The sequence below is a fragment of the Ictalurus punctatus genome, chromosome 6 (assembly GCF_001660625.3).
Source record: "Ictalurus punctatus breed USDA103 chromosome 6, Coco_2.0, whole genome shotgun sequence".
Taxonomy (NCBI): Eukaryota; Metazoa; Chordata; class Actinopteri; order Siluriformes; family Ictaluridae; genus Ictalurus; species Ictalurus punctatus.
In genome coordinates, this window is record NC_030421.2 from 7,180,969 (window position 1) to 7,193,617 (window position 12,649).

Genomic DNA, 12,649 nt, shown 5'->3' on the forward strand with positions numbered 1-12,649 from the left:
ATTCGAAAATTAATGCAACAGAATCCAACTTACTTCTTGGATCCAAGGCAAACACACATTCTGTTGCCTCACTTGGGGGTCCAATGCCAGCAGCATTTTGTGCCATCACACGGAACTGGTACTCAATACCTTCAATGAGATGCAGAACATTATACTCTAAGCTTTTAACAGCTGGCTTTGTTATAGAAGCCCTATTGACTCGACTCCAGTATACAGCTCCTCTCTCTCTCTTTTCAAGCCAGTAGCCCTGAATGGTTGAGCCACCATTGTCCTTTGGAGGATCCCAAGCTACAAGCATAGATGAACGAGTATTTTCAATGATTCTTGGTCTCTGGGGTGGACCAGGAAGACCATATGGATCCCTGAGGACAACTTTCTCTGATTCACACCCATCACTGACTCCAAACTTGTTCTCTGCTTTTATCTGGAACTGGTAAGTGCCATAGGTATCAAGCTTGTACACCTTTAAGAAAGTGTTACAAAGAGCAGAATTAGTTCCAGTGTTACATGATTACAGATATGATTCTATGAGCTATTTTTAAAAACACATCATGTTCACAACACACTAACCCCATAACGTCTGTCCATAATACAACATGTCAACTGTTCCCAGTCCGATTTCTTCTTGCTGGCATCCCTCTTTTCAATAATATAATTGGTAAGGTCACTTCCTCCATTGTCCTCTGGAGCATCCCAAGTGAGGTAGCAAGACTCAGCCTTAACATCAGAGACCACAACATTTCGTGGTGGTGAGGGGCGATCTGGAGAAACGGGGGACAAAGAGACAATTAAGAACTAAAAAAGCAAACCTTCATACAGATTATTATTTAAAATATATCCTGGTGCTTTTCTGAACTGTTCTTTTTACTCATTGTACATAGTTACATAAAGAGCTTAATTAATGTACATAAATCATAAACATAAGCTTATAAATTAGCTGATAAGTCAAATTAAGTGCGCTTATCTGGGGTAGAACTGTGATTAATTGCTATCAAGTAGTCATAAAGAATATTATGAAATATAGAGTCATACCTAAAATATCAACTCTGATCGTTTGTTGGCCCTTCCCGTGAATATTTGTGGCAACTAGTTTGTATAGGCCTGTGTCTTGTCTTACAGTTTCTGGAATGGCAATATTGGTTTTGATAGTTTGTCTGTCAATCTCCTCAGATTCAAGTGTCATGGTCTCAGTTGTTTTTTCAAGAACAACTCCATTCTTTGTCCACTCGAAGGTGGGCAATGGCAGACCAGCAATTTCAGCAGGGATTTCAATGGCTGCTCCTTTTTTGACAGTTATGGTATTGCTCTTAATGCTCTTCAACAAGTTCACAGTTGGGGCAACTAAAAGAGTTGAAAAACACAAATATTGTAAATACAAACACAAAATGTTAAATAATTGCTATAACAGCAAATATAATACTAATACATACTAGTACAAGCATAAACTAATACATACACTCATCATCTTGAATATGAACATTTATTGGTTTGGATGGTTCACCATCCCCAACCTCATTGACAGCCTTCACTCTGAAGTCATACATCATGTTCTCATTCAGATTGTCTAGTGTAATTGTAAGATCTTTGCTGATCTGACGATTGGCAACATCAAATTCATCACTGTCTTGTCGCATCTTTTCAACATAATAGCCTCTGATGGGAGAACCACCATCGCTGCGAGGAGGCTGCCAAGTAAGTGTAACAGTGTTCTTGGTCCGTTCAGTGTAGCGGAGCTTCTCTGGTGCAGATGGTACACCTGAAATTTCAATATAAATATTATACATGTAAATATAAATAATTATAAATATTAATATATATTTATATAAACATAAAAATATAAATATTCACGATAAGATGCCAATGTTCATTACTGCTGTAAATGTGCGTAACCTAAGCAAGAAAAAAGGATGAGAGATCAGCTGAACTGCTGTTACCTTTAGGATCCACAGCTAGGACAGGTCCAAGTTCAACAGGGACACCGAGGCCAAACTTGTTTCTCGCAACCACTCTGAACATATATTCTTCACCATCAAGGAGGCCAACAATGTCACATTTGCATGAAGCAGTTTCCAGTGGTTGCCTATATATGTGCCTCTTGGCATCTTTTCTCTCAACAACATATCCCATGATCTCACTTCCACCATTATCAACAGGATCAGACCAAGTAATTGAGATCATCTTCTTGCTGACATGGACTGTTTTTAGATCAACCACTGGGCCAGGAACATCTTTTACACACACAAAAAAAAGAAAGACAGTTAATTGAAATCTGTTACGGCAATGCAAAATTAGAAACTTATGATGACCCTAAAGATGCTGACTTACCCATAACATCAACCTTGATAAAAGCAGATTTTGTTCCACTAGAGTTGGTTCCTGTGATCTCATATTTGCCATGGTCAGTTCTCAGAGCATTCTTGATGTTTACAGTGCTGCATTTTCCAATGGTTTCAATGGTAACACGTTCTTTGTCAGGTTCAGCATCATCTTTTGTCCATTTCACCTCTGGTGTGGGTCTGCCAACAACATAAGCTGGTATACGCAGAGTCTCTCCAGCTTTTATAATTACTCCATTCCTTACAGAGATATCAAACTCAATTCCTGGAGCCTCTGTTATAGAATAAAACATTACATTAGACACATTATTGTTATTCATTTATAACGTATTATGAATTGCATTATTTATAAGCTTACGTTCAGGCTCTTTCACTTGAACTGGTTCAGTCATTCCTGGGACTCCATGACCAGCTTCATTTACAGCAAACACACGAATGTAATAATCTGCTCCCTCGGTCAGTCCAGTCAAGGTGTACTTGCACTCCTTGCATCTGAACTCAGTGCTGCGAATCCATTCTTTCTCCCCAACAAGGCAACGCTCAACATGATATCCAAGAATATCTCCACCACCATTGTACAATGGAGGAATCCAGGCAATTTCAACTGTTGTATTTGTAGTATCAACAATTCTTGGCACAGGAGGACCCGGAGGCACTGCACAAATATGAAATGTAGTCAATAACAGGCGTATTTTGAGTATTTATAATCTAGTTAAACTTGTGCAATAATTATTCTCTCTTTAGATTTTGTTTAGCAAAAAAAAAATTATTGTATTGTTATAGTAACATGAAGTAAATATGAAGCTTACAGATTGGATCCATTACAACTACCGGATCAGTTGGGGCACTGAATTCTCCAGGGCCAGCAAGATTCTCAGCACAAACTCTGAAGACATAAACCAGGCCTTCCATAAGGCCCTCAACCTTGAGTGCCAGGGAGTTGAGAAGATTGCGGTTCACTCTGGTCCAGTACTTGCTATTGACCTCACGTCTCTCAATCCAGTAGCCCAAGATAGGACTGCCATTGTCCTTAGGTTCATGCCAAGATAAAGCAACACTGCTGGCAGTAACTTCACCAATTCTTGGCATGTTAGGAGCATCAGGAGGATCTGAAAATCAAAATGAAAAAAAAAAAAAAAGAACATCTGGTTATCAAACTGCCATTTTTAGAACTGATATTTTTTAGAATATGCAGTAATGTTTCTTTTAAAGTCTACAAATGAGGATCATGCTCATGTTTTACCAAACTGATTCTTTGCAACAAGTGGCTCAGAATAGCATGGTGGTCCACAGCCAAATTTGTTTTCAGCTGTCACTCTGAAAATATACTCTTTTCCTTCAATGAGTTTGGTTACAGGATAGTTGTATCCTTTATGGGTTGAGGTAACAGTAACCCAACCAATTTCATCTGTGGTGTTGTCTTTTTTCTCCAGGATATAGTTGATGATTTCACTGCCACCATCATCAAGTGGTGCATCCCATGTGCAAATGACAGAGTTTTTCCTGAGCTCATCAAATCCAAAGTTTACAGGTGGTCCAGGCTTATCTATACATTATAGCAAAACATATTTTAGAACAATCTACTAATCACAGATTACAGATTCACAAATGTGGAAAAGCAGCAACATAAAACACAAGAACCTACCAAGAACATTGACAACACAAGCTGCAGTTGCAAAACCATGGGTATTTTCAACTCTGATGGTGAAAAGTCCATGATCATCTCTGATGGCATCACGCACCATCAAGGCAGTCTCTCCTCTTTTGCTCTGGTCAAATGACAGACGATCAAGAAGCGGAGGATGGAACACCTCCTCTGGTTCAGGATAAATAGCCTTGGTTTTCTTTTTCTTTTTCACAGTGAATTCTGGCTTCTTCTTGACAATCTTCTGGACATTCTCATCATTCCTGAACCATGTCACAGTGGGATATGGCGATCCAGAAATGTGGGCATCCACTCTAATCTCCTCACCCTTCCTGATGGTCAGGCCAGATACAATGTGTGCATGTAGTGATACCTTTGGTGGATCTAAATGAAATAACATTCATTTAACAAGTATTTCTTATACTTCAATTGTGATATTAATTTATTGTTGTGTCATTATACATACCAACAGGATCTGCAGCCTTAATTAGGGGAGTGCTGCGGGAAGGTTCACTTTCTCCAGCCACATTCTCTGCACGAACACGGAACTGATATTCCTTGCCTTCTGTCAAGCCAGTGATGGTATAGGAGAAACCAGGCACCAGGTTTGGAACACATCTCATAAATCTATCACCATCCTTCTCAATTTTCTCCAGAATATACCCAGTAATTGGACAGCCACCATCATATTGTGGTGCTTTCCAAGTGATTGTAATAGACTGAGCGGTAGGGTTATGTCCCTCAACATCAACTGGTGGGTCAGGCCGCTCTGAAATATTTCAAAGAGCAAAATGCAAAGGAAAAACTTATTAACAAAAGAATTATATATATATATATATATATATATATATATATATATATATATATATATATATATATATATATGTGTGTGTGGAATGATATGGTTAATATTGCAGTTGTTTAAATTACAATTATACTTACGCTTCTGCTCCTCTGTGATGACAGGGTTGCGAAGCTCAAGATATTCACCACTACCAATTCTGTTAACAGCCTTAACTCTGAAGTAATATTCACCATTCAACATAAGGTCTTTGACCACAAATGTTAATACATTGACTCCAGGCATCACCGGCATGAATGTCTTCTTCTGAGACTCTCTGCGCTCCAGTACATAGTGCAAAATGGGGCTACCACCATCACTTTCTGGGGGCTCCCATGAGATTTGACAGGAGCTCTTGGTGACTTCACTTGGAGAAATGCTCTTGCATTGTCCTGGCAGACCTATCGATGGAAGCCATTCAATTAATTGTTGTTTTTCTTAACAAACTATATGACTGAAGACATTAAAAAAAACACAGCTGACTTACCAATCACTTTAACATTAATTGTTCCAGTAACTGAACCCAGACTGTTTTCTAGAGTGACTGTGTAGACACCAGCATCTTCATGCTTGCATTTTAGAAGCTCAAGGTGAATAGTGTTTAGTTCACATCTCATAGTCAGCCTGTCATCTGCCTTTAGTTCTGCCTCACCCTTCTTCCAAACCATTGATGGCATGGGAATTGCCCTGTATGGGATCTTTAGATACATCTTCTCACCCTCAATAATAACAATATCTTGGGTCTCCAAATCAATTTTTGGTGCACCTATGAAATAAAAATGCATTAATATGAATATATTATAAAGACTTTTACAGAAACACTATTCAATCAGTGTTTCATTAAAAAAAGCACAATGCTTACTGTCTGGATCTTTAGCAAAGACTTTGTCTGAGATTTCAGATGGATCACTGACACCAACTGCATTGATAGCACGAACTCTGAGAACATATTGTTTCTCAGGAATAATGCCATCTTCAGCCTTGAATCTGAGCTCTTTTATGGGACGAGCATTGATCCTCATCCATTTATCTGTGTCAGCCTCAGTCAGCTCAACATGATATCCAGTAATGGGACTTCCTCCATTTTTCTCTGGTGCACTCCATGTGATGTTGATGTGCTCTCTGCTGGCATCAACAATCTTAACTTCAATTGGAGGAGATGGTGGGCCTAAAAAGAAGCCATTGAATAATGTATTAATAATGTATTTGTAGCGAAAAAAAATGATTTGTGCCATATTATGTGTACAAAAATGTGTTTACATACTTATAGGATCCTCAATTGTAATAATGTCTGTGGGTTCACTTGGCTCGCCAACTCCAGCTTCGTTTTCAGCACGGACCTGGAACTGTACCTCAGTACCCTCATCAACATCAGTCACCCTATACTTGCTTTCGGGCCCTGATGTCTTTCCAGACTTTATCCAGCGGGTGCCCACTTTCTCCTTCTTCTCAATAACATATCTGTAAGCGTAGTTACGTCCATGTTATTATGCTGTACAATGTGAAATATGTGGTTGATTTATATTAACCAGTTCATTTACATATTATATATATATATATATATATATATATATATATATATATATATATATATATATATATATATATATATATATACACAAGATGGCTGTATACTTTGTGATTGGTCGTCCACCATCACTTTTGGGAGGCTCCCATTTCAGGTCAGTATGCCTCTTGGATACCCCAACCACAGTCAAAGCATAAGGAGGTCCAGGAGTTGCTTAAGAGAGAAGCAATAATGTGTTACTAAACTGCACTTTGCTCTATTAAAGTTAAAGAAGTATAGAAATCATTATACTTCCATTAGGAGCATTTGCACTTACTAAAAGTATCTTTTGCTAGAACAGAATCCTCTAGCTCATGGAATTCACTCACGCCCACAGCGTTCTCAGCTGCCACACGGAACACATATAGAGTGCCCTCATTGAGTGGAGTGACAGTATATTTTGTGTCTTTCACCGTAGTGTCCACAGTCTGCCAGGTCCAGCGTCTTACATCTCTTTTCTCAACAACATAGTTGGTAACAGGAGAACCACCATCATTTTCTGGTTCAGTCCATTTCAGTTCACAGTCAATCTTTGAAATGTTAACCACTTCAAGCCACCGTGGTGGAGATGGAGGATCTGTTTCAATGCAAATGATGAAGTTATTTTTTTTTTATATTAGCATCTGTCTATGCAATTTGGTAGCCTATACAAAGCTATGTACTCACAGTGTCTGTCTTTGCACACTACAGGGTCAGTTGGCTCACTTGGCTCACTCTCTCCAGCAACATTTACAGCTTTGACACGGAAGGAGTATTCCTGCTTCTCCATCAGTCCCTTCAGCAAGTGCTCTGTCATAGGCACATCCTCAGCAACACGAACCCATTCTTCAGTTCCACTCTTGAGGAGCTCAATGATATAAGACTCAATTTTAGCACCACCATCATGCTCTGGTCTAGTCCATTGCAGGAATGCAGAGGTATTAGCGATGTCTTTGATGTATGGTTTGCCAGGGGCCCATGGAGGATCTATAAAAGAATTAATTTTTTTTTTTCTGATCTTTTTTGTATCAAAGCAAATAACTTGACCTTATGTGTTATTGCAACATACCAATTGGATCCTTAATCAAGATGGGATCTGTTTCAATACTTGGTTTTCCTGCTCCTGCAAGGTTCTCAGCCAGAATACGGAATTTGTACTTTTTCTTTGTGGCCAGACCTTTTACTCTGCAGTAAACACCCATGGTGTTCTTGCATTAACATTTTAAAATACATTTGTTATATTTGTCCATATTCTGATTGTGTATAAGGTCTTACCTGAGTGTAGTGTCTCTGATTGGCAGCTTGTTGCATTTGATCCATTTGTCACTTTCTGGATCAAACCTCTCTACCCAGTAGCCAGTGATTGGACTTCCACCATCCTCATCAGGCTCATACCAGGTCAAAGTTACAGCATCCTTTGAGATATCAGAGGGCTGCACCCTGCTTGGGGAACCAGGAGGCTCTAAATAATAGGAAGGAAACATAGTAGCATTTGCACCTATTTAAAAGACCAACACAATTAAGCTGTAATGGGGTAAATACTTACCAAATGGATACTTGGCAACAATCGGAGCATGCTCTGTGGGGGTACCAATGCCATATTGGTTCTCAGCAGATACCCTGAAAACATACTCCTTCAAAGACACCAGTTTGCAGGCCTTGAAAGTGGTCTGCTTGACAGTTGCAGAGAGCTTCTGCCACTCCTCCTTTTCCAAAGGTCTCATTTCCACAATGTAGTTGGTTACAGGAGATCCACCATCATCTCTGGGGGCATTCCAAGCCAGACAACAGGACTCATTGGTAATGTCAGAAATATCAAAAGCAGCTGGGGGACCAGGCTTATCTGTTAAGAACACAGCAAAAAGACCAAATGGAAATTGCTTGAATTCATAGTATAAATATTATAAAATTTTAGCGTCAAATTTTATGACACTTGCTTTTCTCCGTCTACGTGTTACCTCTTGGTACACTCATTCAAAAGCATGAAATCAGTTTTCATAGTTAGGCAGATAACACAACTTTATACATCAGTGTCATAGGGTAAGCAAGAGCCAGTTAACAAATTGACTACATGCTTGAATGAAATATCTGACTGGATGTCACAGAACTTTCTACAGTTAAACCAGGATAAAATGGAGATATTGATTGTAGGAAATAAACAAAAAGAAAAGACTTATTAACTCTTATTATATATATATATATATATATATATATATATATATATATATATATATATATATATATATATATATATATATATATATATATATATATAAAAAAACTCTAAATTGCACTGACCCCGAGTATGTTACAGGAAGGCTGACGGATTACACCCGAAATTAGTTTTTTAAGATCAACAAATGCTGGCTTCCATAAGGTTCCTTTTGCTGAAACTGCTTTTAGTGTCCATGCTCCAAGGATGTGGAACTCACTCCCAGCATATATCCGTCAGACACCTTCACTAAATGTATTTAAAAAGCAGCTTAAAACATTTAATTTACCTTGGCTTTTAATTAGTCTTTTTGATTTTATGCTTAAAACTGCTTATTAATTTCTTAATGATCTTCTCAATATTTTATTTCCTGTTTGATTACTTATTTTTATTCCTTAAACTGTTCAGGTTTTAATTTTTTTTTCAATATTATGTTGCATGATTACTGTTTTATTATTCAATTCAATTCAATTTTATTTGTATAGCACTTTTTACTATAGACATTGTCTCAAAGCAGCTTTACAGAAATATCAACATGGTATACAGATATTAAAGGTGTGAATTTATCCCAACTGAGCAAGCCACTGAGTGGCGACGGTGGCAAGGAAAAACTCCATAAGATGTTTTAAGATGAAGAAACCTTGAGAGGAACCCGACTCAGAAGGGAACCCATCCTCATCTGGGTAATTATGGTATTATTATTTTATCATTTTATTATATGTTTTCCATTGTGAAGCACTGCATTTTATGTATGAAAGGTGCTATATGAATGAAGTTATTATTATTATTATTATTATTATTATTATTATTATCATTATTATTATTATTATTATGAGTGATCTTAATTAAAATGTTATTTATAACATCATACTGAATTGTGTTGTACAGTACTGTACCGAGAATGTTGACATCAACTGTTGCAGTAGCACGACCACAGGTGTTGACTGCCTCAATGATATAAGTAGCTGTGTCTGCCCTGGTTGTCTTAGCAATAGAGAGTGTAGAGTGGCCAGGCTTTGTGTCAATGTTGATTCTGTCATCTGGCCTAAGGATAAGGTCAGCTTTGGTCCATTTCACCCTGGGGTCTGGTTTTCCAAGCACATCTGCTGGAAGGTCGATCTTTGTGCCAGCCTTGGCAGTCAAGCCAGCCAGAAGTTTGGCATCCAGCTGAATTACTGGAGGTTCTGTGGTAATGAGGTTGAACATTTAGTTGTAAGCATAAACATTAACTGTTAAGGCAATTACTTGTTAACTATTGTATAAAAACTTACCTTTAGGATCAACAGCAAGGATCTCATCTGTTGCTTTACATGGTCTGCTAGCTCCAAGTCTGTTCACTGCCCTCACACGATAGGCATACCACTGTCCCTCAATAAGACCTTTCACCTGAAATCTACATCAGGATAAGATCTATAGAATCAAACATGCCTCTAGAATAATGTAATCTTCACTTATAGTAGATAATATCTGCCACTTACTTCAGTTCAGGCATTGGATCGCCACAGGCTTCCCATTTGTCAGTGCCACGCTGGCATTTATCAACAATGTAGCCCTTGATAGGAGTGCCGCCATCATATGAAGGGGGCTCCCAGTACAGGAAGATACCCTTTGCAGATTTGTCTCTCCATTTCAGATTCTCTGGTGGTTCTGGCACAGCTATAATTGAAAACAGAAAAACACTCTTATCCACTATATTTTTTAATAATTAAGGAAAGGATGGTCATGTATATAAGAATGGTTAAGGTTATTCCCACTCATAGCGTTATAACTTACTGGCTGGAGAGGAAACATTCACTGCCTCATCAATATATGCTGGTTCCCCAGGACCACATTTGTTGCAAGCTATTACACTGAACAAGTACTCCTTGCCCTCAATCACATCGGTCACAGTGTGCTCAAGGTCCTGCACACCAGATATCACCTGAAAGAGATATCATTCTTGTGAGTAATTTTCACTCCCACTGATTTTGCTTAAACTGTATCCAATCTGTGAACATACATCTCCATATATACTCTTAGATGCCAGTTTATAATATACTGTATACAGTGACCTAATTCATGTATAATAAACACACTAAAACACAAAATTATTAAATACTCTCGGAACATTTCTAATGTGCTAACCTTGACCCATGTCTTGCGAGACACCTCTCTCTTCTCAATATTATAACCAGTAACAGGACTTCCTCCATCATGCTCTGGTGCTTCCCACGAAAGGTGGACATGATGCCTGGAAACCTCTACAACCTTGAAATCTTTGGGTGCACTTGGAGATGCTAAATTAGAAAATAGATTGCCATTATAATTGTACATAGCCTAAAGTGTAGAATAAAGTCAAATATATATATATATAATATGATTTAGATTTTTTTTTTGGAAATTACAGTATGACATACCAATGACATTTACTTCAATCTCCCCAGAGATTAAAGTCACATCATTCTCTAGCTGTAAGGTGTATGTTCCCTTGTCTGGACGGACACTTGGGGTAATGATTAGCTCAGTGTAGGTAGGTTTTGTAACCATAGAGATGCGATCTCCAGGAGTAAGCTCCTTATCACCAAACATCCACTTCGCCTTGGGTGTGGGGTATCCAGTGATGGGCACACGAATAGTAAGAGCATTGGGGACAAAAACTTCTAGGCCATTTTTGAATCCACTCAGATCCATTGTGGGACCAACTAAAGAGACCAAGAACAATGTCAATAAACCCATAAGCATTCTGCACAAAAGGGTTTGATCTGATGCAATGTTGTTTTTTTCTATCAAAAGCATGTATGATTACCATGTGGGTCATCTGCCAAGAGTGGGCCAATCTGTTCAGCTGGATCAGAAACTCCAGCTGCATTTTCTGCAGATACTCTGTAGTGATACTTCTGACCAAACTTCAAACCAGATACCTAGAATAGTGAGAAAAAAAAAATCAACTAAACCATTCAACATTAGGTGCAAACATGTTTTTATATACCTGCTTCCTCAACATACCCTATAATAAAGGTCTGGGCAGAGCCTGGCATTGCACCTTAGCCAATTGCTTGTGCCATCTTCACATTTCTCAATGATGTATCCTGTGATCATACTACCTCCATTGCTAAGTGGAATGTCCCATGCCAGCTGAACAGAATCCCTTTTTGGATGTGTGTAGTTGAAATTCAATGGTGGGCTTGGTTTCTCTGTAACATGAATAAGTACCAGAAGTACATTTGCATTAAAGCAAGTTTAAAATTTTAGGACAACTGAAGTAAAATGTAACCCAAATATAAATACTGCTTTCAGAGAGAATTAAATTACTAACCAATGGGATCCATGATCTTGACAGGATCAGTGGCAGCACTTGGCTTGCCAATTCCAGCTTTATTCTCAGCTCTAACACGGAAGATGTATTCCTTATTCTCAACAACATCATTCAGTGTGGCTGTGCGATCCTCAGCCCGGACCACCATTGCAGGCTCCCATTTCACAGACGTCCTATCACGGAGCTCAATTATATAAGATGTGATCTCAGCTCCACCATCAAACAGGGGTGGTTGCCAAGTCACTGTGGCACCAAATCTGTTGACAATTCCTACCATGACATTCTGCGGTGCATCAGGAACATCTGTAATGAGGAGAAAAAAGGAAATCAAAGTTTGTCCCCTTGTAAAAGTTTATAATAAAACAGCATATAGATATTCATAGATAAAAGGAAACGTGGTGCTTACCAAATTTATTCTTGGCTTGGACAGCTTCATCCGTACAGACAGGTTCTCCATTGCCAACTCTGTTACGAGCACACACACGGAAGAAGTACAAGTTGTCTTTCTGCAATCCACCAACACAGTACTCTGGAATATCAGCACGGTCAGTGGCCAATGTCCAGGCCTTGCGCTTAACATCACGTCTCTCAACCACGTAGGCCAAAATCTTGCTGCCACCATCACTCTCAGGCTCATCCCAGGCCAAACTGACCTCACCATCAGCAGTGTCAACAACTCTCAAATTCTTCACAGGCCCAGGAACATCTAAACATTAGAGTTTATTTAGGCAATTATAACACACTGTGAAGGTAATAGCATTCTATATGTTTACT

At 38.6% G+C, this 12,649-nt stretch overlaps 1 protein-coding gene and 1 long non-coding RNA gene across 3 annotated transcripts in view; one reads left to right on the forward strand and one right to left on the reverse strand.

The window, feature by feature from the left end:
- Positions 1–12,649, reverse strand: part of ttn.1 (titin, tandem duplicate 1) — a 148,558-nt gene that overhangs the window by 66,142 nt on the left and 69,767 nt on the right. For both annotated transcript variants that reach the window (XM_053680801.1, XM_053680800.1), the window contains 31 exons: positions 12,282–12,581; positions 11,876–12,178; positions 11,566–11,753; positions 11,366–11,480; positions 10,977–11,261; positions 10,705–10,856; positions 10,354–10,501; positions 10,059–10,236; positions 9,852–9,973; positions 9,477–9,764; positions 7,915–8,211; positions 7,644–7,830; positions 7,438–7,553; positions 7,056–7,355; positions 6,667–6,966; positions 6,458–6,563; positions 6,087–6,283; positions 5,685–5,990; positions 5,310–5,588; positions 4,924–5,223; positions 4,448–4,750; positions 3,982–4,365; positions 3,580–3,882; positions 3,146–3,445; positions 2,695–2,991; positions 2,326–2,610; positions 1,935–2,228; positions 1,457–1,756; positions 1,033–1,341; positions 571–761; positions 34–463 (listed from right to left, as the gene is read on the reverse strand). In XM_053680801.1, the coding sequence (XP_053536776.1) occupies positions 34–463; positions 571–761; positions 1,033–1,341; positions 1,457–1,756; positions 1,935–2,228; positions 2,326–2,610; positions 2,695–2,991; positions 3,146–3,445; positions 3,580–3,882; positions 3,982–4,365; positions 4,448–4,750; positions 4,924–5,223; positions 5,310–5,588; positions 5,685–5,990; positions 6,087–6,283; positions 6,458–6,563; positions 6,667–6,966; positions 7,056–7,355; positions 7,438–7,553; positions 7,644–7,830; positions 7,915–8,211; positions 9,477–9,764; positions 9,852–9,973; positions 10,059–10,236; positions 10,354–10,501; positions 10,705–10,856; positions 10,977–11,261; positions 11,366–11,480; positions 11,566–11,753; positions 11,876–12,178; positions 12,282–12,581 (7,863 nt within the window). The remainder of the gene's footprint in view (positions 1–33; positions 464–570; positions 762–1,032; positions 1,342–1,456; positions 1,757–1,934; positions 2,229–2,325; positions 2,611–2,694; positions 2,992–3,145; positions 3,446–3,579; positions 3,883–3,981; positions 4,366–4,447; positions 4,751–4,923; positions 5,224–5,309; positions 5,589–5,684; positions 5,991–6,086; positions 6,284–6,457; positions 6,564–6,666; positions 6,967–7,055; positions 7,356–7,437; positions 7,554–7,643; positions 7,831–7,914; positions 8,212–9,476; positions 9,765–9,851; positions 9,974–10,058; positions 10,237–10,353; positions 10,502–10,704; positions 10,857–10,976; positions 11,262–11,365; positions 11,481–11,565; positions 11,754–11,875; positions 12,179–12,281; positions 12,582–12,649) is intronic.
- LOC128632908 (uncharacterized) lies at positions 4,196–8,533 on the forward strand. The gene is made up of 3 exons (XR_008396535.1): positions 4,196–4,319; positions 4,454–4,586; positions 7,080–8,533. It is a non-coding gene; the product is annotated as an uncharacterized LOC128632908 (long non-coding RNA).